Raw genomic sequence first — 25,142 nt, 5'->3', positions numbered from 1 at the left:
GGCCGGGGGCGCTCTGGGCCGCCGGGTTCTCCCGCCCCGGGGAGCCTCCCTGCCTCCGGGGCCGCGGCGGGGTGGCCTGGGGGCGCGGCGCGGCCCCCCGCGGTGCTCGGCGTCTGTGCTCAGCGGCTGTGCTCTGTGTTGCAGGTCTACCCGGAGCCGCGCAGCGAGAGCGAGTGTCTGAGCAACATCCGCGAGTTTCTGCGAGGCTGCGGGGCCTCCCTGCGCCTGGAGGTGAGCGGCGGGGCTCGGGCGGCGGCGGGGCTCGGGAGCCCGGGGGGCCAGCGAGCGGCGTCCCGGGGTGTGAGCGCGGCCCCCGGGCGGGGAGGAGCCGCCGGACCGAGCTCTAAAGTTGGCCCTCTTTGCGGTGAGGAAAAAATGGGTCCAGCAGCTTGGGGTGCAGGTGACACATTTTCGACAGCTGCTTGTTACGGGCGCGACCTGATTCCTTGGCACTTGCTTCGGCTGTACCTGCTGTTAGGGGTCCGCCGGCGACCCGTAGCCGGGCCTGGGTCCGCGCGGCAGAGTGCCTGGAAGGGGGAGAGGCACCGCCGGGCTGCAGTAAGACGGGTCCCAGCCCTCTTCCAGCCTCACTCCTCCGTGTGTTTCTTCTCTTCCACGAATTAGGTGGTTTTCCCTCTAACAGTTGATGGTTAGATCAGAGACAAGCCAACCTGTGTCTTGGGGAGGACGCCGGGCGGTGTGTGTCGCTGAAGGTTTTGTCACTGCACTATATACGGCCTTTCAGGGGATGCTCTCTGGAAACTTCTCCTTTTCATCTTATTTTCACATGTGATTTGCCTTCATGTTGGGGTAGTGCTTTCGGTCCAGAAATCCAGCTGGGCACTTACTTCAGAATTACAGACTGATGTGGCTCTAGTTAGTCCTGTGCTTAAACCTGTTAACCGGGGAGTTCCCTTTTTAATTATGCAACGTACAACGGGCGCATACTCTTTAACTAGGACGTGTCAGTATGTCACACCCAGCGGACGTAATTTTATATTATTATTTTTTAAATTTATACTTAATTAAAATAAATAAAATATATATTTTTCATTTATTTATATATAAAGCACAAAGTAAAATACAAAGTTACAAACAAATAGAAAAGAATACCAACAAAAAAATGGAAACATCGAATTAAAAAATTATAAATTTTACAAACAATTATAAAGATTACAGCCGAAGCCGGTTTGGCTCAGCGGTAGAGCGTAGGTCTGCGGACTGAAAGGTCCCAGGTTCGATTCCGGCCAAGGGCATGTACATTGGTTGCGGGCACATCCCTGGTGGGGGGTGTGCAGGAGGCAGCTGGTCGATGTTTCTCTCTCATCGATGTTTCTCTCTCATCGATGTTTCTAGCTCTCTACCTCTCTCCCTTCCTCTCTGTAAGAAAATCAATAAAATATATTTTAAAAAAAAAGATTACAAAAAATATATACCGTCCCTCTCAGGGTACAACATATATTTCAAGGACGTATTCATATTTCCTACCCGTTCCCGATAGTGTTTCTGTTTGACGTATTTATAGGTCCCGCTCGGTTAACAGGTTAAATCTTGTGCTCCTCTGGCTTCTCTGTGCTACCACACTCTTGGCCTTTGTTTCCTTATCTGAGAACTGAGTGAGATACTGAGCTCCTAGCTAACAGTGTGTGAAAGCATCTCTGACGGAACCTGTTACGTAAGATGGATCCATAGTGGTTTTCTGTCCAGTCTCTTATTGTAGGTTTCTTAGGGGAAAAGCTAGAAGTCATTCCCTCTAAGAGGGAAGGTTGTAAGGGAAGCTTATCTGTTGTTTGAAATCAGATACGTAGACATTCATAGAGATGGAAATACTGTTTTTATGAATGATTGTAAACTGAGACATTCTATTGTTGGGAGTATTTGATGTCTGCGAGGAAACCTTGCACAGATGAGGGAGAAGGCTTAGAATGGAGATTCCAAAGACCATGTCATTTTATCATTGCATTTCCCTGTTGGGCTCTGATGATATACTTTGCTGGTAGCAATTTTTGCTTTTTCTTTACCTTTCTTGTGGAATTTTATTATCCTCTTCAAACTAATGAGTTTTGTTTATATAGTACATATGAAACCCGGTTTGCACATTAAGATTATAATCAGATAACTTAAGTGTAAGACTTGTAAAGCATTGCCTTAAAAAAAAAAGTTGTGTTAAAAAAAAATCCTCATCCTTATTTTTCTATAATTGAGAGTGTTTTTATAGATGTATTAGAAAAGTTTGTTCACTGACATATCCCAAGTATCTACAACAGTGCTGGGCACATAGTAGACCTTCACTAAACATTTGGAATTGATTGATGAGCTTGAAGTTTAGTTGATAGCAATTTTTTTTTTTTAAGGTAAAGGGAAATTATGTTTTATTTTGTGCTGTTTTTAAAGAGTAAATATCTCTTTCATTAAACTTAAAATACAGGCAAATTTTGTTAGCATTCTATCAAGGGTCAGTTGTAAGACACACTTAAAACTCCTAATTACATTACAGATGATAAAAATAAAACAGCACGTCAGAAACCTCATAAATGGTTTGTCACTCTGATTTTTATGAAGTTACCCTGAAAAAGGAGTTTGTATGGACCCAACTTGGGCTTCCAGCTTGTTCTCACCTGTGGTGTGAAGGAACAGGACTGTTCCCTAGAAGATGGTGTTACTCTTAGATAAAGTGCAGCAGTTTTCCAATGATTTCATTTTATTTCCCTTCACATCTTATTTATTTAATTTCCCCCATTGGCCATTTATACCCCATCCCCTCTTCTACCCGCACCCTCCTTCAACATCTGATCGCTTGAATTGTAGATTAGTTTTTGTATAGTTAAAAGCTTCAAGGTGCTTTGTTCCAGGGGTTTGTTTAGACTTATTTGTAACAGACTGTCTGATTTTGGTAGATGTATTTGCTTGTTTGCCACCATTTTAAACTATCCCAAGATTTTTTAAAGGAAAAGAGGTACTGAATATCATGGTTACTTTATCAGTTATTTCAGTTGCATATACATCATAATTAGCTATAGAAAATCCCCCAAGAAGTTGTTCTTATTATCAAAGGAGTTTTAATTTTAAAGGAATATTGTACAATTTGTGTTTGTTGCACGAATAGAGCAGAAAATAGAGAACTGTAAGAAAAAATAAAAATTGTGTACTGCCACATCTAAAGATAACCAGTGTTAAAATTACTGTATATATTTGCATTCCTCCTCTCTTTACACAAATATAAAAATACTTAAAAAATATTCATGACATCATTGTATACATAATGTTTTATAACATGCTTAACATAATGTGACTGTTTTCTCATGTTAAATATTTGTCTGCTTATTTTTAAAAGGTGCTCATAATTCCTAGTGACGAGTCTCAATTTTGGACATAGAGGTTATTTCTAAGTTTTCATTATTGTAAACATTGAACTGTGCAGTGGACATTTCTTTACAAAATTCTTCATCATTATCTTTTTTTTTTTCCATTTCAATAAATCTTTATTCAGATTATTACAATTGTTCCTCTCTTTTACCCCCCATAGCTCCCCTCAACCCGGTTCCCACCCCACCCTCTGCCCTTAACCCCCCCTCTCACTGTCTTCATCCATAGGTGTACAATTTTTGCCCAGTCTGTTCCCACACCCTCCTTACCTCTTTCCTCCCGAGAATTGTTAGTCCACTCCCTTCCTATGCCCCTGATTCTAATATATTCACCAGTTTATTCTGTTCCATCAGCTTTTTTATTTACTTGATTTTTAGATTCACTTGTTGATAGATATGTATTTGTTCATAATTTTTATCTTTATCTTTTACTTCTTCAGCCTCTTCTTAAAGTATACCTTTCAGCATTTCATATAATACTGGTTTGGTGGTGATGAACTCCTTTAGCTTTTTCTTATCTGTGAAGCTCTTTATCTGATCTTCAATTCTGAATGATAGCTTTGCTGGGTAGAGTAATCTTGGTTGTAGGTTCTTGCTGTTCATCACTTTGAATATTTCTTGCCACTCTCGTCTGGCCTGTATAGTTTCTGTTGAGAAATCAGTTGACAATTGTATGGGTGCTCCCTTGTAGGTAACTAACTGCTTTTCTCTTGCTGCTTCTAATATTTTCTCTTTGTCTTTTGCTTTTGGCATTTTAATTATGATGTGTCTTGATGTGGTCCTCTTTGGATTCCTTTTGTTTGGGGTTCTGTGCGCTTCCTGGACTTGTAAGTCTATTTCTTTTACCAGGTGGGGACGTTTTCTGTCATTATTTCTTCAAATAGGTTTTCAATATTTTGTTCTCTTTCTTCTTCTGGAACCCCAAAAATTTGGATATTGGTATGCTTGAAGTGGTCCCAGAGGCTCCTTACACTATCTTTATATTTTTGGATTCTTTTTTTCTTTTTTATTTATTTATTTATTTATTTATTTATTTATTTATTTATTTATTTAAAATATATTTTATTGATTTTACACAGAGAGGAATTGAGAGGGACAGTTAGAAACATCGATGAAAGAGAAACATTGACCAGCTGCCTCTTGCACACCCCCTACTGGGGATGTGCCCGCAACCAAGGTTCATGCCCTTGACCGGAATCGAACCCGGGACCTTTCAGTCCCCAGGCCGACACTCTATCCACTGAGCCAAACCGGTCCCGGCTGGATTCTTTTTTTCTTTATGCTTTTCCTGTTGGGTGCTTTTTGCTTCTTTGTATTGGGTCGGCAACTAAGTAATTGCGGATTTTTTAAAGAAAATCAAAGACAATTTTTTCATGGAACTAAATAACTTTATTCTGTAATGTATTGCCCATTTTGATCAATGACCTTTTGCCATCTTTCAGGCAGCATCATAATCCCACGTTCAAAAAACTTCTAGTTTTTATTAGCAAAAAACTGAATCAGGTACGATTTGACATCATCATCATTATTGAAATTTTTACCATTCAAGGAGTTTTGTAAAGATCGAAACAAAAAGTAATCAGATAGTGCAAGGTCAGGACTATATGGTGGATGTGGCAAAACATCCCAACCAAGCTCCATTAATTTTTGCCGAGTGACCAAAGATGTGTGTGGCCTTGCATTGTCATGATGGAATACAACACCTTTTCGATTTGTCAATTCGGGCTGCTTTTCTTCAACTGCATTGTTTAATTTCGCTAGTTGTTCAATGTAGACATCAGAATTGATCGTTCGGTTGGGTGGTAAGAGTTCAAAGTAGACAATTCCTTTGTAATCCCACCAAACTGATAACAAAACCTTCTTTTGATGAATATCAGCTTTTGATGTTGTTTGAGTTGGTTCACCTGGCCTGCTCCACGATCTTTTCCGCTTGATATTGTTGTAAACAACCCATTTTTCATCGCCAGTTATCAGTCGTTTTAAAAATGGATCATTTTCATTACGTTTCTTTAGCAAATCGCAGCTGCTAATGCGTTGCGTTAACTGTGATTCTTTCAGTTCGTGAGGAACCCATGTATTGAGTTTTTGAACATAGCCAAGTTGTTTTAAGTGATTTTCAATGCATGTATGTGATACATGAAGCTTCTCTGCAATCTCACGTGTTGTACTGTGACAGTCCGAATTGATTATTGCTTTGATTAGGGCGTCATCAACTTCAACTGGACGACCAGAGCGTTTTTCATCTTTGAGTGAAAAATCACCAGAACGAAATTTGGCAAACCAATTTTGACACTGCCGTTCTTTTAAGGCTTCATCACCATAAACAGCACATAACTTTTTATGAGCTTGCGATGCGTTTTTTCCTTTGCGGAAATAAAAAAGCAAAATATGACGAAAATGTTCCTTTTGATTTTCCATTTTTCAACGAACGCCAAACGAAAACTACAAAACAGATCAAAAAACTTTTTTTACTGATTAACAGCTGAATAGCCAACTATCAAATAACAAAATGTGTTTTACATTTGTACTACGTCTGCAAACCTAAAAATTCAACTGAAGCCATATATGTGTGAAACCCGCAATTACTTAGCTGCCGACCCAATATTTCAAATTTTTTACTTGACTCTTGTGATCCTCTAGTCTGCTGTTGGATCTTTGTATATTGTTTTTTACTTCAGTCAGTGTATGCTTAATTTCTAGTTGGTCCTTTTCCTTATCCTCGAGGGTCTTACTAAATTTATCGGCCTTTTCTAGAAAATTCTTGAAAAACCTTATAACCGTGGTTTTGAACTTTATATCCAGTTGTTTGTTTTCCTCCATTGCTTTCATTTGTGTCCTCTTTCTTTGTCTTTGCATTTTGGCTGCTTCCCTGAGTTGATAGAGTGGCTTTGTGTGCTAGGTGTCCTATAGGGCCCAGTGGCTCAGCTTCCCCAGTTACCTGAAGTGGACACTCTTGGAGCACCCCTTTGTCGACTGTGTGCACAGTCTTGTAGTTAAGTCTTGATTGTTGTTAATATCACTGGGAGGAATTGACCTTCAGGCCAACTGTGTCTACCATGGGAGAACTCCTGTGCTGGAGACACACTTATGGGGAAAGACTTGCTTCAGTGGAGGTTTGGTGCTCACTGAGTCTGCCCCCTGAGTGTGTCCCTTGTGAGGAGATGTAATCTGGATGGTCTACTCTGACCACTGGGTACACTGGCTCTTGGATCTCCAAGGAGGTGCTAATTTAGCCTCTGCCTGAGACCGCCCAGCAGGAGCTACGGAGAGATGTGCAGATTCCTCTTCTTTGTTTGGGTTTTGGAGGTGCCCAGATGAGGCCCGGCTGTGAAGCAATGCAAGCTGCCGAGGGGCCTTGGGCCTTCTTTTGGATGTTCTGGGTCTCACTGACTCAGTTGCAGTTTGTTAGATAAGTTTAGTTTTCAAAGTACCAGGCCATTCTTATGCAAAAGCTGTGGTGGGGCAGAATCTCAGGGAGGAGCAAACAGCAATGGCTTCCGGTCAGCCCTGCCCTAAGAGGTTCCTGGGTCTCTGTCCCGTGGTAATCGCTGCAAGCACCTCTGAGAGATAGCTGCCCTATAGTTCCGCCCGCTGCCAGATGGTCCAATTTTTCCCCATATGAGTCTGGGTCCCCAGAGTCTTGCCCGGAACTGGAGTTCAAAGCAGTCAGGAGCTTGTGTCTTCCTTCTGCTGGACAAAGACAGCCGCATATCAGTTGCCAGCCCTCTTCGCGTGTGTGGGCCTCTGTATCTCTGCCTTCTGCAGCTCCTGTGATTTCAGTGTGCTTTTCTCTTTTCTTCTAGTTGTAGAATTTCCACTCAGCCAGCTTTTCTATGGTTCTGGGTGATGTTCATTTTGTCTTGTAGTTGTAGTTTTAAAGTTGTGCGAGGCAGCAGTTCAGGTGTTTACCTATGCTGCCATCTTTGTTTCTCTCTCCATCATTATCTTTTAAGGAGCCATTCCCTGATAGGGCACTGCTAAGCCAAAGGTAGGGGCTTTTAAAAGGTTTTGAACACTTCACTGCCAAATGTCTCCAGACATTTTTATTCCTTTGCTCAGTTAGGATATGAGAGCTCTACTCCTTTCCAGGCCTGTGACTGCCTGTATTTATTGTGTTTTCTCTTCACACAGGAAGATGGAAAACACCTTTTCTTCCTTGTATTGTTGACAGTGCCTGTATACTTATGTTCATGGTAAACTAAGGCAAATGTAAGGCACTCATAATTTCTTGCATTGGATGTTTCAAAGAGGATGTAAAAGAAAAGCTGCTAGAATAGAAAATAAAAGTTGAAAACCTCAGACATTTGCAGTTACTTTTCAGCTTTCTCACGAGTAACCTCTAGCTTTGTGCTGGCCAGTGGCATTCTGTGGCTGCTCTGTGTAAGTGGGAACTCTGGCTGGAAGCGCACCTGGGGACTGCAAAGGGGCTGATTTCCCTTTGTGTGTGAATGATGTCATTTTCACTTTCTCTCTTCAAGGTGAGAGTACAAAAAGATGTTCTGGTGGGCTCTGCAGTATTGTAATCAGCTGAACTGATTTAGTGAGTTAGGGTGAGGTTTTGGGAAAGAAATTTCCTTACACATTCTTAAACACTTATCTTTCCTGTGTGCTTCTGAAGGACAAACTCTCAATTCTCTTTTAGATTTTTAGCCAACGTTATGATTGAGATTTCATCCAAAAGAATGTTTTAAAATACTATTAAAATAACATAATCTGGCCAGTGTTGCCCAGTGGTTAGAGAGTCAGCCCGCACACCAAAGGGTCTGTCTCAGTTTTGATTCCCAATCAAGGGCATATACCTGAATTACAGGCTCAATCCCCTGTCCTGTTTGGGACATGTGGGAGGTTTGATGTGTCTCTTTCACATCGATGTTTTTCTCCCTCTTTCCCTCCCAACTCCTCCCTATTCCTTGTCTCCCCTCCCTCTGTCCTTTCCACTCTTTCTAAAACTCAATGGAAAAAATATCCTCAGTGAGGTTTAAGGAAAAAAAAAGAAAAAAAAAGAGAAATAATTAACACATGCTTATTTGGAAAATTAAAACTTATTTATGTAGGCTTAATTAAAAATGTTTTTATTGATTTTAGAAAGAGGAAGGAAGGGGGAGAGAGAGAGAAACATCAATGAGAAATAAACCTCTTTTGGCTGCCTCCTGCACATACCCTACTGGGGATGGAGCCTGCAACCTGGGTATGTGCTCTGATCTGGAATTGAACCCTCGACCTCTCAATGCATGGGAAGACAATCAACTGAGCCACACTGGCCAGGGCAAAGCATTTGAATAGACAAAAGTATATCTATAGTCTTTTCCCTATGGATGGGATGCGCCACCCAAGTGTTACCTTCGTTTTAGATTTAGACAGATAGTTAAACTGTATACGGTAGTTTTGCATTGAAGGTGTTTTAGGCCACAGAGCAGTCTTCTTAGCTAGTCATCTTCTGTATCATTGACTCAGTGGTAAGCTGAAAATGGTAGGTAATGACATATTTATTGATGGACCTATTGTATAAATTTTGAAGTTAGTTTATTTATGCCTTTACCAGAAATTGCCTTTCAAAAAAATTGAAATGTTTTGTCATTAAAAAAGGGTCATTTGAGAGGTGAAAAGGGTATTCTCTGAATATTTTGTAGGTACTTAAAAGCAAAGAAAGCCAAATTGTACTCAGGTACTATAATTTTATTTTAATTTTTCCTGGCAAAAATTGTCAAAGTTGACTGTCTTATATTTTATTTAGTTCCTATCAAACTGTCTTGAATGGTGAGCAGTTAGTCATTTCTGTGTCTAGGCTGCTTTTCCAGTGTGGAAAACTAGACTTTTTCCTCTATTTCAGATATTTGGGTGCCTCATTGTCTAGATCATATAATGCAAACTACATCTGTAACTTAAAGATTTCCATTGACATTTAAAAAGTAAAAAGAAACATGAAGTTAATTTTAATGCATTCTTATTAATCCACCATATCCATAATGATGTTCTTTCAATGAATAGTTAATCTAAGACTATTAATGAGCTTGTTAAGTCTTTAAAATCTTGTGTATATTTGTCACACAGCATATCTCAGCTGTGGATTAGCAACATTTCAAGTGCTCAACAGCTCATGTGGCAAGTGACCTCACACTGGACAGTGCAAGTGCAAGTCTAGATCATTGAACAGGCTGGAGAAATACAGTCCTCTTTAAAATTAAATGACAGTAACATTTGTTGAGTACAAATTATGTGCTAGACATTTTATATATACTATTTTGCTTAAACCCCCCAAATACCCTGCAAAGAAGATGTTGCTTTCCCCATTTTGCAGTTGAGATTGACACATCAGATGATTAAGAGGTCACAGGTCACCGGCCAGCAAGTGAGAGAGTCAGGATTTGAACTTGGATCCAGTGGTTCTTCCAAGTATGTTGACACCTGGACTGAAGGTAGTTGAACTATTTAATGATTATAAGGCAGTACTGTTAGCGTGACTCCGAGCAAGGCACATAGGCAAGTTGTCAGGAAAATTCAGCTGATGGCAGGACAGGCCTTGTGGATGTGTGACCTTTGTAGGCAGTCAGACAGGGCCCTGCACTTGTTTAATGCTCTGCTGTCCCTCTCTGAAATTCTTAAGATTTATTCAACAAAAGCTCTGCATTTTCTGTTTGTGCTGGAACATGCAAATTGTATAGTTGGATCAGCCTAGTGGCATTAATCTTAGAGGTGTATAGTGGATAACAAGAATAAGTAACATTTTCTGAGTGTTTATGTCCTGGACCCTGTTCTAAATGTGTATTAAACTCAATTTTTAAGCAGCTCTATGAGGTTGTGTCATTATTATCCCCAAATTATGATTAGAAAACTAAGGCATTGGGATGTAGGGCATCTACCCAAGGTCCAGAATATCCCACTGTTCCACCTCAACCAGAGGACTCCTGAACAGTGAAGACCCTGAGGAATTCCTGAAGGGACCCAGGAATTAGAATAAGTTGGAAGTAAGTATAAAAAAGGACAAGTGAAGGCAGCTCACATATTTTAAGTTCCTGTTATCTGTTGTAATAAGGCTAAAGTCCAGGCAGGCCAGGTAAGCCTAATAAATTGTGTTCCTGATCCCAGGGAAGAGGAGGTGGAGGAACAAGAATAAGACACGGTAAATTATCATCTCAGTTCACATCCATGCTTGCTGTGAGAGTGCTTCCACTGCTAGGAAGTCAAGATAGTATCTTTTGTGCAGCTTCCCAGGCAGTCACAATTCCGCCTGCCTGTCAGTAATAATGACAGGAGGTAATATAGACTCAAGAGTTTTGTCTTTATAAGCTAGGGGTGGGGAACTTCTGGCCCTGCCAAGGCAACTGCAGGTGGGACTTGAAATTCAAGAAATCTAGGAGCTTTTTTTTCATAGCAACATAATTTTTAAATTGACAATTTTGTATGTACTGTGAATGATATTATAAATACCCAAATATCCCTTGGCAGAAAAAAGGTTCCCTACCTGTGTAAAAAGGATCCTTTTGAGAAAATCATCCTCTGGTGTTGGGATGATAAGAAGGTGGGAAGTGGGGCTAGTGTGCATTTCCCAGTGGGAGAACCTCAGGGTGAAAGGGAAGAGAGAAACTCTGGTGTCTAACTTTTCCAGTGCCTTCATAAAGGGGACTTAGCCAGAGCTGAGCATCAGGCCAGATAGCTAACGTTTCTGCAAAGCCAGGATTGTAGTATTCAGTGAAACTTCTACCTCTTTCACTAGCTACCGGTTTAATAACAGGGCCTCACCCATGATTCTAATCTTCCTGTGAAAAGCCCTTGAGGAGGGACTCAGATACTTCAGGTCTGCCTGCTGGGCCTCCTTGGGTAACCATGCAAATCTTTTCAACGCAGCTGGTCAGGCTCACTTAAGAGTTGTATAACTCAAATCTTAACTAGTTATCAGCAAGTACTGGTGTTACTTAATTCGTGCAATAAAATAGGCTGTTTTGCCACCATGAGAATACGACCTCGGCTAGAGGCATAGGTCTTAGAGGACACCAAGGGCATATCATCAAGTTGCATTTGAAAACTTCCTTTTATTCAAGTAAGAGGTGTACATAGCATATTCCAAGCCTTAGAAGCACACAGTTCCTACCTCTCCTATCCTGGAAACAAACTTTAACACGTGGCTCTTTCTCTTGGTTTTTACTTTGGTATTTATTCCACTAATTGAGCCTGCTGTGTGTCTTCTCATGTAGTGTTGCCACCTGTGGGATAGCCCCTGTGGCCTCCAGCCCAGTGTCCTGCCAGCCTGTCTGTCCCTGATCTCCATCATTCAGAGGGTCCGGCTCAGGAGCCTGGCCATAGTAGTGGGTGGTTCTCATGACTTGAACCCTTTCCACTTCTTCTGGCCCTCCTACATGCTCTTGGACTTCCTATTTCCAGAAATGTCAGACTATTTGAGATGTCCGAATGGTACTTGTTAATGGTTTCATTTTTCCAATAGTGGCATGGGTTCTGTGCCAGGTGCTGTTCTGGTGGCTTCACCTGTATTATCTTGTAGTGACTTTCACATTAGAAAAGAAACTGAGCTAGAGATGTTTAGGAACAGAGCAATGCTTCCTCAGCTACTGGGCGGTGTGGCCAGGTTCAAACAGGGAGTCCGGCTGTGCCTGCATCTCCCGCGGAGGCTGTTGCTGATGCCCGTCTGTCTCTGTGCCAGGAGCCCCTTGAGGTGGCCATCTGCATGGTTTTCTGCTTTGAAGCCGGCCATCCTCAACTCTGCTGTCATTTGCAAGGTCTTTCAGACTGTTTTTGCTGTTTGCCTCTGCCTGTGACACCTTTATCACAGCCATTACTTGTACTTGTGTCTCCCTGGTTTGCTTCTTGAGGGCAGATTGTACATCTTTGTTTAATATTTGAGTTTTAATGCCTGTCAATTAACAGACACTAAATAGGTATTTGTTGAATTGGTAAAAACCCTATGGGGTGCCCCATCTAGACCATTGGTAAAGGGGCTCAGCATTTGTCTGGAGAGTCCCATCTGTTCTCTCACAAGTTAGCCTTTTCTCCCCACCTCCCACCCCATTCACATTTTTTACTCTTCTTCTCAACTCTCAAATTTTTATTTTCTTTCACGGCATTGTTTTATGAACTACATCTAGCTAAAATATAACTGAAAAGGTCACCATTTTTTCTCATTTTATGAAGTAGGTGTCTGCTGATCTAATGAACAAAGGGAGACTAGCTGTGCTGGTAGCCTGACTGTAGCTGAGGAGTTGTTCTGGGCCCTGGCCCTTCTTGGCGATGGCTTACCTTGGGCAGAGCACAGCAGGAGGTAGCGTGGGGGCCTGGTAGTTCTTAGCATCCTAGAGTTTCAGAATCAGGAAAGACCTTGAGCCTGGTTAGAAAACTGGCACAAGAGAAATTGAGGATGTCCCATAGAGAGCACAGAAGAATAGAAGCTCTCTGTGCAGACTCTTTCCCTCAGGCCTCCGCTGGGGGTGATGTGCCACAAAATGTCAGAGCTCCCTGAGACTCCTTACACAGGGACAGGGAATCTCTGTAGTCCCCCCTGTGGGAGACTTAGGGTAGTCTGAGGAAGGGGTATTGTGTATATTGAAGAAATCCATGTGTGACTATTATCAATCTTTGTCTCTACACTGGAAGGGGCCCAGAATCTTTCTGTTAGAAACTGGTCCTAGCTCAGATAGAGGCATCTGATCTCGGTGAAATATGCCAGGTAGTGGATAGGATGCATTCTGCATACGTGCGGAGTTAAGGAGGGCCATGCTCACTGAGGAAGTGGGAGGGCCTGCCCTCTGCCAGACTACAGCTGGTGGTGTGCTTGCAGCTGTCACTTTGGACGTGCTGCTGCTCTGTGCTGGCTTGTCTGGGCTGGCTCAGCTGACCGTGCAGGAGAGTCTGGGCGTTGATGGGAAAGTCTCTCACTAGCCTTAGAGTGGGGGAAATAATTGTGTGTTTGACAAACACACGCATTATTTTGAATATTACTAGATCACACGTGCATTTTTCATTTTGCAATTGGACAAGGATGTCCAGTGTTGGTCAATTGGTGGAGACAATTCTTTATCAAGGGTCCATGCTCTTTTTTTCCAATAAGGCCTTGTGAAAAGTGAAATAATGTCAGTCATGACTGATGAGTGAGAACAGTATGAATTTGGAACTCATGCACATGTGTGATCATGACTGTCTGTTTCTCTGTCCATAGAAAATTCTAGTTACTTGGTGTTTTGCCTTTTGACCTCATTCCTTCTTTCTTATTTCTCACTTAAAACACACAAAAAACAGGCTTTTTTGAATATCTTTCATCACTTTTTTTATTTTCACTTAAAAACAAATCAAGAAAATCCCAATTGGTCTTGTAGGAAGGAGAAATTCTCATCCCTCTTTTTCCTGACCGGTATTTGTCCTGAAGCAGTTTGTATCCCTGAAGAATTCCTTTAAGTCCTAGGAACCAGTAAGGACAGGTTCCCTGAATAACTACAAAACACAATCCAAGGCCTTTCAGATCATATTTAGATGTGAGGTCTGCTTTTAGAATGTTTAAAAAAAATAAAACTGCAACCACTTGGGTTGCATTGTGGAGATTCTCATATACTGATTCCACAGTCCCTTTGGAGAGTTTGTGATTTAATTATTTTGGTGTTTAAGCTGACCCAGCTGGGTCTTTAAAATTAGGGTGTGGTGAGGTAACCAGAAATCTGGCTGGGAGAGGGAACCACATGATTTTCCCATGTTTGAAGAGCCAAGAACCCAGCATAGCAAGGCAGAGAGGAAAGTATATTTTTCTCCAGCCTTCTCATTGCAAAACTAGGCCAGCCATCTGTGGTGGGAATTTCAGGGAAATCTGGGTAGCAACAATTGAGATCTTGAAGTGATGTTGGGCCTATCAGAATTATTCATTTAAATCTTTGTTTCAGGAAAGGCCTAAGGATGATGAGTGAAATGCTTTTATTTTCTACTTAAAAGGAGGGGCAAAGGGTGGTGAGGGGCTGCTAGAGAGAACCTCATAATATGCCCCTTTTTCTTATTTTGAAAAATTTATAATTAACAGAAAGGTTGGAATACTAATGTAAATACTCTGTGCCTTCACTTAGATTGCCGTTGTAGACACTTTTGCCCTTTTGTTTTCTGACATACAGTATTTGCATTTTGTTAATCATTTAAACCACATGGTAGACCTGATGCTTGCCTTTGAATACTCAGCATGTATGTTTTTAAAATGAGAGCATTCTCTTCCATAACCAAGGTATGTTGATACATCCAAGACTGTTTCCATTGTTTTAGTAATATATAGTCCATATTCACACTTGCCCAGTGATCTCCAAGTGACTGTTGTTTGTTTTTATTAAAATGTAGGCTCCAAACAAGGACTCATGCATTGCATCTGGTTTGTCATATCTTGTTAGTTTCTTTCATTTCCAGAAGAGTTCCTCCACCTTTATCATGTATGACTGATGGGTTTGAAGAATACAGAGTTGTTATGTAGAGTGTCCCACAGTCTGTTCAGGATCTGATTTAGGTTAAACATTTTATTTTTTTATATTTTATTGTACATATGTATGTATTTATGTATATGTTTTTATTGATTTCAGAGAGAGAGAAAGGGAGAAACATTGACGAGAGAGAAACATTGGTTGACTGATTCCTGCACACCTCCTGCTACTAATTGAGCCTGCAACCCAGGCATGTGCCTTGACTGGGAATTGAACCAGCGATCTAGTGCATGGGGTGATGCTCAACCAACTGAGCCACACTGGCCAGGCTAGGTTAAACATTTTAGGCAAGAATTCTACACAGGTGATGTGCTGTATACCCATGGATCATATCAGAATGAACTTGATGTCAATGCACTCCATACTGCCAATACTAAATTCTATCACTTATCTAAGGTGACATTCACCAGATCTCTCAGTTGTTAAGATGCCCTTTCTCCCTTGTACTTAGTATGTAATCTGTGGGTAGTCCATCCCAAAAAGCTTTTCACTTGATGCTTCTAGCATCCCTTGGTCATCCTTCCTGAATTTAGTTACTCATGGTGTTAGCTACACGGTATGAGGCTGCCTTTGGGACCTCAGGCTTTGTTCAGGAAAAGACATTTGAAGGTGGTGTTAGGCATCAGAGCTAGAAAGTTGTGTGCATGTTGAAGAGAAGATGTTACTTCTGCTTTCAAGAATCTGAAGATTACATTTTGTAAATTTAGTCATCTATAATACTTTTGAGCTCTGTATATATTGCCTTTGTATAAGCTTTCCATTATCAAGCAATCAATCAGTCTCTAACTCATACTGAAGACATGAGCTCATTTTTATCCAGGTGGACTTGAGATGTGAATAGTAAAAAAATTAATTGGAGAGGAAGGAACCAACAGAACATTTCCATTGCACTAATGAGAAGACTGATAAAAATGCAATAACTTTAAACACAATACCAGCAGCTGGATAGTAATAGTGACTGCTCAGTGGCTCCTAAGTTCTAGAGCAGCCACAGGGCAAGGCTGTAAAGTAGATTCAGTTAGCCTTGGAACACTGAGGAGAAACAGATCTTGAGAGGTAAATATGCCTGATACATGACATTCACTAAGTGGCAGAGTTGGTATTTGAGTCAAGTTTATGGAGATTTCAGAACTTCCAAATTTAGAATTGAAGGCCAGCTGAAACGAGATGGTGGCATTTCAGTTGGTGAAAGCTCTGTAAAAGGGAGAGGACTGAGGGAAGATTATGGACCCTTGGACATTTGATCTTTTCAGGAAACTAGGCAAGTATAGTGCCCATAAGTTCATGATTTTGAATTCTTAATGTGTTAATTAATATGCACCATGCAACTGAGATGGTCTTTACTTAAGATTTAGGATGATTAATTGTAAACTGTTAGTTTTCTACACATCCTCTATCATTTTGGGTGTGATGTATAGTAACCCGGAGAATAAAGAAATCAGAGATAATGGATCATTAACAACTTTATTAAAAGCGTGACTAACTTCTATGCTTGTGGCATTTGCTAATTGTTTATTTCTTAGCAGTGAATGTATTAAAAATTCAGATTGCACAACGACTTTGGATTTTATGTGTGTGTACTGATTATAATGTAAAAGGCATTTTTTATTTGGATCATGGTCAGGAGTTTGAAGAACATCAATCAAATGGAGATGCTTGAAGAATCAAGACAAGGCAGTTTAGAGGATTGGAAGTTTGTATATTAAATTTCATATCTCAACTAAAATTTTGAGATCTCTTTGCCAAGACAAACCCTAGAAACTTATCTTCTTTCTGGTTTTCAAAACCTGTTGGAATCTTCATTTAGAACTGGCCCATGGAAGAGGAGAAGGTAATTTCATATGAGGCTGTTGAGTGTTCTTAGGAAGATTGTTACATTGTTCACATAGGATGAGAACATGGGATTTTTTTTTTTGACCAGAGCATTCATTGGATAGAATGTGTTTTGAAAAATGTGATAATGAAGATCAAGCTTATATTTCACTTAGAGGCCTGATGCATGAAGATTCGTGCAAGAATAGGCCTTCCATTACCTGGCTGCTGGCATCGGCTTCCCTCCTGCACCCGGGACGGGCCTTTGCTCTGGCCGGCACCTTCCACCTTCACTCTGGCTGGAGCTGCCTTCCACCTCTCACCTTGTCATGTCAGTTTGCATATTCCTTTCTTATTGGCTGTAGGCGCCACCATACGGACAATTTGCATATTCCATCTTTATTAGGATTGCTAGTGGAGAACAGGGAAGTGTTTCTTCTGGTGGTGCTAGTCTGCATACAATTTATGAGGCCAGTCCTTGCACCTATGTCTTGCCTTAAGGCAGGGGTTTTCAAACTACGGCCGGCGGGCCACATGCGGCTCGTAGAGGAGTCTGATCCGGTCCGCCAGGTTTTTTGGGCAGTGAGCGCAGCCGAGGTGTTACAGTAGGAATTAGTAGTTCATATAGTCCGGCCCTCCAGCTCTCTGAGGGACCGTGATCTGGCCCCCACTTTAAAAAGTTTGAGGTCCCCTGCCTTAAGGGAACACACAGATGAACAAGATGTCTTTGCTGGAAGCATCGGTGAGTCTACGTAGCAAATAAAATGAATACATGTAAATGGGAAACAGGCAGCTCCTGTAAGGCCTATAAGAGGGACAGTGAGTGTCATGGGGTTGCGATTTAGAAAGACCTTTCAGATGGCAGCTTGTAATAATGGATAGACAGGATATCTGGGTGGGGGACAAAACCTGCTACTGCTTTCTGGTTGGCCTTCAAACTTACCAAGTTGATTTGTTGAGTTGAACCAACAAAATGTCCTGAATTTGATGAACTGCCCTAAATTGGAATTACTGGTAAAGGGAAATTTGAATTATGGCATTCTGGGACCTAACTGCTTGAGATATGTGATAACTTCATACTTTGGGGGGAAATTTTAGTGTCCTTGGAGATTATAATAGGCATGGAAAGGGAATGCTCAGCCTAGACAGGTGTCATACATTTTAGAAAGCATTTTTTTTTTAAAGTTAATAAAGATTGGGCCCAGCACAAGGGACTCAACTATAGCCCTTCAAGGTATAACTAAGACCAACAAATGGTAAAGAGGTCTGGGGATGCCAGCAGTCTCATTGTGTCATTGTGTTCATGCTCATAAGCTTTATTAAGTGGTATTTATTTTGAAATAAGTACACAATATATATATATATATATATATATATATATATATATACACACACACACACACACACACACACACACATACACACACACACACACACACACACACATATATATATATACATATATATGTATATATATGGAACTAAAAATTACAGAGAGACTTGCAGGCAAAGAGATAGCATTTTATGGTATTTAGAAGTATTGGGTCTTAATTTAAAAAAAAATAAAAATGTTCTGAATGGATGAAAATATTTGGTCTTAAGCTTATGTTTTTCTTTCTCTGAAAGTGAGCATTTGGATGTTTTGATGGCAATTACACTTAAGTCTTAATGTCAAGCACCATCTACTTATTGTTCTGTTTTTCTGTTCACTCAAACTTCCTTTGAACTTTTCATGTCTCATGATGAAAGTTATATTTACATAGCATTGAATAGTTTGTAAAGTACTTGTACTTTCTCATGTTATCATTGTAATAGCTAATCATTACAAAGCCCTTTAGATTTTCACCTGTAAAATCCCATTCTAATCCACTTCCTCTGTGGCCACTGTGACTTCCTTCATTTAGATCCCCATGAAAGGGAGGATTTAGTATACCTGCCTTGCCTCCCACCTTCCTCATAAACCCCTGTATAGCCCAATTTTTCAATTGCACTGTTTGGTGATTCTTAATTTTTCAGTAATTACTTTGATAAATTTAAATACTATACCAGAAACCTGTCTTTCTTAATTTATCACCTTCAAGTTTACTCCGTAATGAAAGATGTGGAACTCCATAGGGCATGGAGGGCAGCCTGAGGGGAGGGGCGTGTTTCCCCTGGTGTTACTTGCCTAGCAGCTTCTCATCTTTTGGGCTGTCTTTTTTTGATGCTCTGGCCAGAGAGGGCAGGCTTTTCTCCAGGCTGTTTTTGTCTGCACTCTTATGTCTTGACTGCAGTTTTCTCTAGCCCTTAGTCTGGGGCATTTGAAATAAAAAGAAAATTCCGAGAAGTACTGCCATGCTGTTTCTCAGGCCCCAAAGCCAGTCTGCCTCTCCTCTTCACATCTGTTTGTAAAATAAGCTTGACATGAAGTCTCCAGCATAGCACCCAGGGGCCTTGTTCTCCGCGGCTGCTGCACCTGTCCTCTTTTCTGCTGCCTATGCTTCAGCTCCGTGGTGATTTCTGTTGGTGACTAAGACTTTTCAACCCTTTCATTGCTTAGCTGCCGTGCCTCTCTTAGGATTTTGTCCTTCCCCTTCCCCAGGCCTTCTTGACCAATGCACCTAAAATAACTTGGTTGGTGTTTCTGTCCCTGTCCTCCTGGTTTGGGTATTGATAAAGTAGACTCCACAAAACAATATGATTTAGTTCTCATTTTAAACTGAAAAATTGTTTGGGGATATGTTGGGTGCAAGTAGAATTCATCATCCAACTTTAATTTTATCCCTGAGTGTGGGAGTAGGTGGAACTAAGTACAAAACCTAAAGAAGCCATGAAGGCAAAAATTCACCCTGGCTCTGTTTTTCACATTTTCCAACAGTAGGGACCATTTGCATTAAACTTAAATAGCACAACTTATTTAAGATTCGTTTTTACTCATCATGTTCTAAATTCACAAATTCCATTTGACAATGTGATAGGGCAAGATTATATTTTTATACTTCAGGAACCACACTCTAGAGCTGTGCCAAAAGTAGCAATTTCTTATGTCAAAAATAGCTTCCTCATAAACTCACTGGAAGAGTTGACCTGACTTGTTGCATTTGGAACATTCAGGCTGCATGATTGAGAAATGCTGAGTTAGCCTTACGACGTAGGGGTCTTTCTATTAGTACTACAGAGATGTTGGAAAGAAGATTTTTTTCTCTCCACATTCCTTGGTATTTTCTTTTTTGGTATATCTATGGTTATCAGCCAGTGACGACATTTAGGTGGGAGTCATCTATTTTTGCTTTGATATCAGTATGGCTAGGGTCAGAGTCTGTTTTGGTTGGTGATGTCTGTGTTTCTGTGAACAGGAACTCTCTGCACTGTAAGTCACATGTGTGCAGATTTGCCAGGGGGCTGTGCACATTATTGACTTGCACAGTCTCCTTGATGCTCTGCCACAATGGCTGTGCAGTTGGAGTGGGCAGGTACGGCCAGGCGCTGCTGAGGTGGTGCACTTGTTGGCTGTCTGGGGCTGCTGGCAGTGGTGGTACCTTAAAAGGAAGAACATTCCTAAAGCTGCAGCCCACACAGGAAAGCAGAGGAAAGAGAGGGCCTTAAGCTTTCTATGTCTCATGACTCTTGGCCATTCCTATTAGTTATGTGAACTGATAATATTTTGTTTAAGCCATTTGAGTTGCGTTTCACTTGCTTGCAGTTGAAAGATTCCTGGCTAACAGTGTCTTCATTATATGATGCATAACACAATCTATTTACTGATGTAAAGTTTGCTTTTCTATTTTTTTTTAATAAGGAAACCAAAGTTTTATATATATATTTTATTGATTTTGTACAGAGAGGAAGGGAGAGAGATAGAGAGTTAGAAACATCGATGAGAGAGAGTCATCAATCAGCTGCCTCTTGCACACCCCCTAAAGGGGTTATGCCCGCAACCAAGGTACATGCTCTTGACCGGAATCAAACCCAGGACCTTTCAGTCCCCAAGCCGACGCTCTATCCATTGAGCCAAACCGCTTTCAGCTGCTTTTCTATTTTAATATGTGGAAGATACTCCTGAGATCTAATACCCTTGGTGAATTTGGAAGCCAAGGTGAGGTAAACTTTCAGGTCTTATTTAGATTCAGGCATCTTCTGGTTATCTCGGAAAACCCCGTTCCACTTCTTTGTTGGGTGTGTCAGCACTTGGCAGAATGAATTTGATATCTGATCTATCCAATTAGAAGGTGTGGGAACTCAATTTAAAGAGGAAAGCGTGGCACATGAATGTAGTTCTCCCATAGTGGGTGGGTATGCTGGTGATTTTCAAGCACAGTCCTCACATTTTTTTGAATCTTTTCCCTCCTAAAGGCAGGACTGTGGCCCGCTTCCCTGGACCGCACAGATGACTCCTTTTTTTTTTTTTTTTTTTTAAAAAAAAAACCAAACAAACAACAATATTGTGTGCTGGTCATTTAAAAGAAAAGAACAGAGAGGCTGGCAGAAACACTCAAAGGCTTCTAGAACTTTTGCATGGGGTTACATGCATCATCTTGCTCAGAACTGGTGCATGTCACATTATGGGAAGGCATGGCTATTGGTGGGGATGCACAGCCCACTTCCAGGGAGGTGTGTGAATGGAAGAAAGCAGTGACAGTGAGCTGCAGTGCCTTGAGTTAGAGACAGAGGAAGCTGAAAATAGAGTGATGAGTATAAAACTTCTAGATGGGATCAGCATCAGCTCTTAATACCTGTGCCTTTCAAACCTCTGTTTTTTCCACAATATTCTGTTGGTTACAAGGCTTTCCTGAAAACCATGGTATCGCTTTCTGCTAAATCGTCTACTTAGCTAGAGGGTTATGCATGTGGGAGTTCTCACAAGTGCACATAGGAGGTCACCTCGTTGGTTGATGTGTGTGACACAGCCCCATCTTATGTATAGGTGAGCTCTCCTTATTTCAGGTGTTACTTTAGGAACCAAACAATACTAGTTGTGACTATATAAATAAAGAATATGTCAAAATATTTCCAGAGGGCTAGCAAAAGTTAAGGCTGGACCAGATTCCTAAGTTTTTGATGGTCAGTTTTAGCTCTTTCAGTGGTGTGTCACTGACAGTGTTTTATGGGTGATGAGTGGTCAGGGTGGTGGGTGCTCTCGGGAGCTGGTTGCTCTGGGCCTCTGCTGGACAGATTGGGGAGGAGCACTGGGCAGGGTTGAGGGCCTCTCAGGCCAGATGGTGTCCTTCTGATGCAGATGGTGCAACTTCTCTCTCTCTCTCCCTGCCTTTTGTCTATAGCTAAGTGTCTGCGCATCTGCTAAGACCACTTCTTTTGGAAGCCCTTTCTGAAGCTTGATGGCAGGTGTTTTCTTTCCTCCTCGAGGCCAGGGCCGAACCTTCTTATAGTAGCGCCCAGCACAGTGCAGTAAGCTGGGCCCTTCAGCATCCCCCAATCTCTGCTGAGGCAGGTGTCAGCTTGGGTGAGCACGTGTCCTGCCTGCTAGGTGGGAAGGGGGTCCTTCCAGGCCGTCAGAAGTGTCATGTCTGGGAGAGTGCTGACTAACATGTGCCGGTGGCTTAATCGTCTCGCCAGCCCTACCAGTAGTTTCTGTTGTCCTTCCCAGTCATCTGGAGCCTGGAGCCTCTTGTCTGGAACCTAGTAATAATAGGGAATGCACCTCGAGGACAGAGGAATGAATGCCTTACCTATTGTGGAGTGGTGACTAATTTTTCCCATTATTATTATTATTATTATTATTATTATTATTTTTCCTGCTTCAGCTTTTACAAAAGCAGAAGGCCAGCTCCTGAATTTCCCACCCTTACATTTTCCCTTCTGCCAGGTTTCTTGAGCCTGGTTCTCTCTTGCTTGAAGTTGGTGATCATTCTTTAAAAAGGACACTGTGTCAGAGGTGTCTTAGAAAGGTCAGCCAGTGGAGTGTCTCTCCCTTCCCAGGTAAGGAAACTGGTGCCTAGGAAGTTCACTGACCTGTCCACAGGGATAGTGCTCAGAGGTGGGTTGGCCTTTGGAAGGCCTGTTCTTACTTGACATCCCTCCTGCCCTTCTGGGTTTGGATTGGGAAATCATGGTCTTCTGGAGGCCATAGAGTCTGGTTTGTCTGCTGTGGCCCTGTTTGTGCTTGTTATCTTGGACTATTTTCTGATAGCGCTCTCATTCTCTCCAAGTGACGCATTGTGGCTGGTGAGTCCAGTGTGCCCTGCAGCGACTGCCATGTCCAGTGGCTTATTTTCCTTCTAGTCTCAGCTTGTCTTCTCTGTACTGCTCCTGTGATCAGAGCCCTCTTGCATCACTTGGTCCTTTAAATTTTCTTACGAGTTTGTCTTCAATTGTACCTTGTGCAGGATGATAGCCAGGACTAGCCTGTGTTGGAAAAGCCAGCCTGGAGTTTTCCTTATTAGGCTTGGTATCAGGGTTAGTGGTGTGCTCTTTTTTTAAAATTTATGTAGATAGCCGAGACCGGTTTTGCTCAATGGATAGAGCGTCGGCTTGGGGACTGAAGGGTCCCGGGTTCGATTCCGGTCAAGGGCATGTAATTCGGTTGCGGGCATATCACCAGTAGGGGGTGTGCAAGAGGCAGCTGATTGACGACTCTCTCATCAATGTTTCCAACTCTCTATCTCTCTCCCTTCCTCTCTGTACAAAATCAATAAAAAAAAAACAAACGTATTTAAAAAAAAAAGTTTAAAATTTATGTAGATAATCATAACCCTCTATCTGGGTTATAAGATTCTGAGTTTTCCTCCAGTAGAGGAATAGGATGTATGTGCTTGTGAGAGAAACTGGATGAAAAAGAGGTGTTTTTTTTTTTTCTTTTTTGTATTTTCCTGTCCTGAAGACATTTTTTGGCCATTAAATGAATTTTATAGGCAGGGACTGTTAGTGACTCCCTGTCTGAACTAGGAATTGAGACAAGCCACTGAAGAAAAAGAATAGCATTTATTGTGATACTTTAAGGAAGGGTATAGCAATGCCCTGCTTTAATTGACACAAGGAGAATAAGTTTTTGGCTTATTTATTATATAGAAACTTTTTGGTATTTGGTTCTTTTCCCTGATAAAGGAAGTTGTTAATTTTGGGGTGATTCTGCTATGTCTGTACTTGCATGTTTCTTTTAAAATACCTGCCTATAATTGTTCTTGTAGATTACACTTTCATCAACTTGGATTTTAGAACTTTTCCCTTTAAAATAGTTCATTTCCTGCTTTTTTTTTTTTTTTTTTTTTTTTTTTTTTTTTTTTGGTAGAAAAAGGTACAACCTTTTCCTGGCACCCCCACTGATAGTGCTGCTTGGATTTTGTGATCGTATTTTAAAATGGGCTCTTATAAAAATGGGCTCTGGTGAGGTCGGCCATGATTCCTACTCTGAGAGTTAATAGTGGGAGAAGGCTTTGGATAATTCAATGTCCAGCAGACAGTGAGGGGAGTGATAGTTCTACAGAAGCATTCCCAAATGGGGGCAGCTGCTTTGGTGATGAGCAGCAGGCATCATCACATCCACAGTGTTGAGCAGACCTGGAGTACATGCTGGTAGGGGTGTCCTTCCTCTTTCATGTTGGTGTTTGTATTTCCCCTCATGAGCCTTGAGGCTGAAAGGTGAGTGTGGGGGTGGGGAGTATGTATCAGAAGCAGCAGCTTGGGTAGGAATTCTGGATGGGAACCTTAGCAGGTTGATAGGGAGTAAGACAATCTGTTGGGAGTATGAGCTGGACTCTTGCTGATATTGATGTGCAGTAGTGGAAGTTGGTACCAGTGATTGCGTGTGCTGTGCTATATGGTGTAGTATATGTGTTGTAGAAGCAATGTGTGCAGTGTTTGGTGTGTGCATGTTTTGCCTGTGCAGTGTGTAGGCTGTGCTGCAGAAGCAATGTCTGTTTGTGTATAGTGTGTGCAGCATGTGCTATGGTGTATACTGCAGAAGCAGTGTGCATGTGTATAGTGTGCAGCACATGCTGTGGTGTGTGCTGCAGAAGCAGTGTGCACTTGCAGTGTGTACATTTTGTGGTGTGTGTGTGTATGTGCTACAAAAGCAGTGTTCATGTTTGGTGTGTGCAGTGTGATTTGTATGTAGTGTGTGTGTGTGTGTGTGTGTGTGTGTGTGTGTGTGGCATGTGCAGCATGTGGTGTGGAGACTTGTGGTCCTTTTTCTGGATGGTCTTTAAGATGTTTATGAGCACCTACACCAATCAAGGAAGCTTTTTTTCTTGTAGTTGTTTGTATTTTAGAAAATAGGAGTTTTCCTTGGTAGGATGTAATTTTTGATAGGTTTTTACAAGGGACCTTGAGGCTTGGTGTGCAAGATTCACACTATTTAAAAAAAAAATTATCCTTTTTGAACACGCGAAGCATTTGCACATTGCTGCTACCTGTCATCATTATTGTGATTTTAGTATCTTCTTTGTTCCTCCTTCCCATTTTAAGGATGAGTAATCTGAGGCCCAGAGGGCTTCAGTAAGTTGTGTAAGGCAATAACCAGCAGGGGGCAGCCTTCAAGTTCAGAAAGATTATCTGTCCTCACAGAACAGTATTACTT

The 25,142-nt window shown here is 41.5% G+C and overlaps 1 protein-coding gene across 7 annotated transcripts in view; it reads left to right on the top strand.

Annotated features, from left to right (window-relative positions):
- The window catches only part of ARHGEF7 (Rho guanine nucleotide exchange factor 7), a 132,766-nt gene that overhangs the window by 32,459 nt on the left and 75,165 nt on the right, over positions 1 to 25,142 (top strand). For all 7 annotated transcript variants that reach the window (XR_014794688.1, XR_014794689.1, XR_014794690.1 and 4 more), the window contains exon 2: positions 145 to 231. Coding sequence is in view for 2 of the 7 variants with exons in the window: in XM_084879818.1 (XP_084735944.1) it covers positions 145 to 231 (87 nt within the window). In the remaining 5 variants the exon portion in view is untranslated. The remainder of the gene's footprint in view (positions 1 to 144; positions 232 to 25,142) is intronic.

Source organism: Pipistrellus hanaki (genome assembly GCF_964339955.1).
Source record: "Pipistrellus hanaki genome assembly, chromosome: 3".
Taxonomy (NCBI): domain Eukaryota; kingdom Metazoa; phylum Chordata; class Mammalia; order Chiroptera; family Vespertilionidae; genus Pipistrellus; species Pipistrellus hanaki.
Note: the sequence above shows the minus strand (reverse complement) of the source record. Positions and strands in the feature narration are given on the sequence as shown.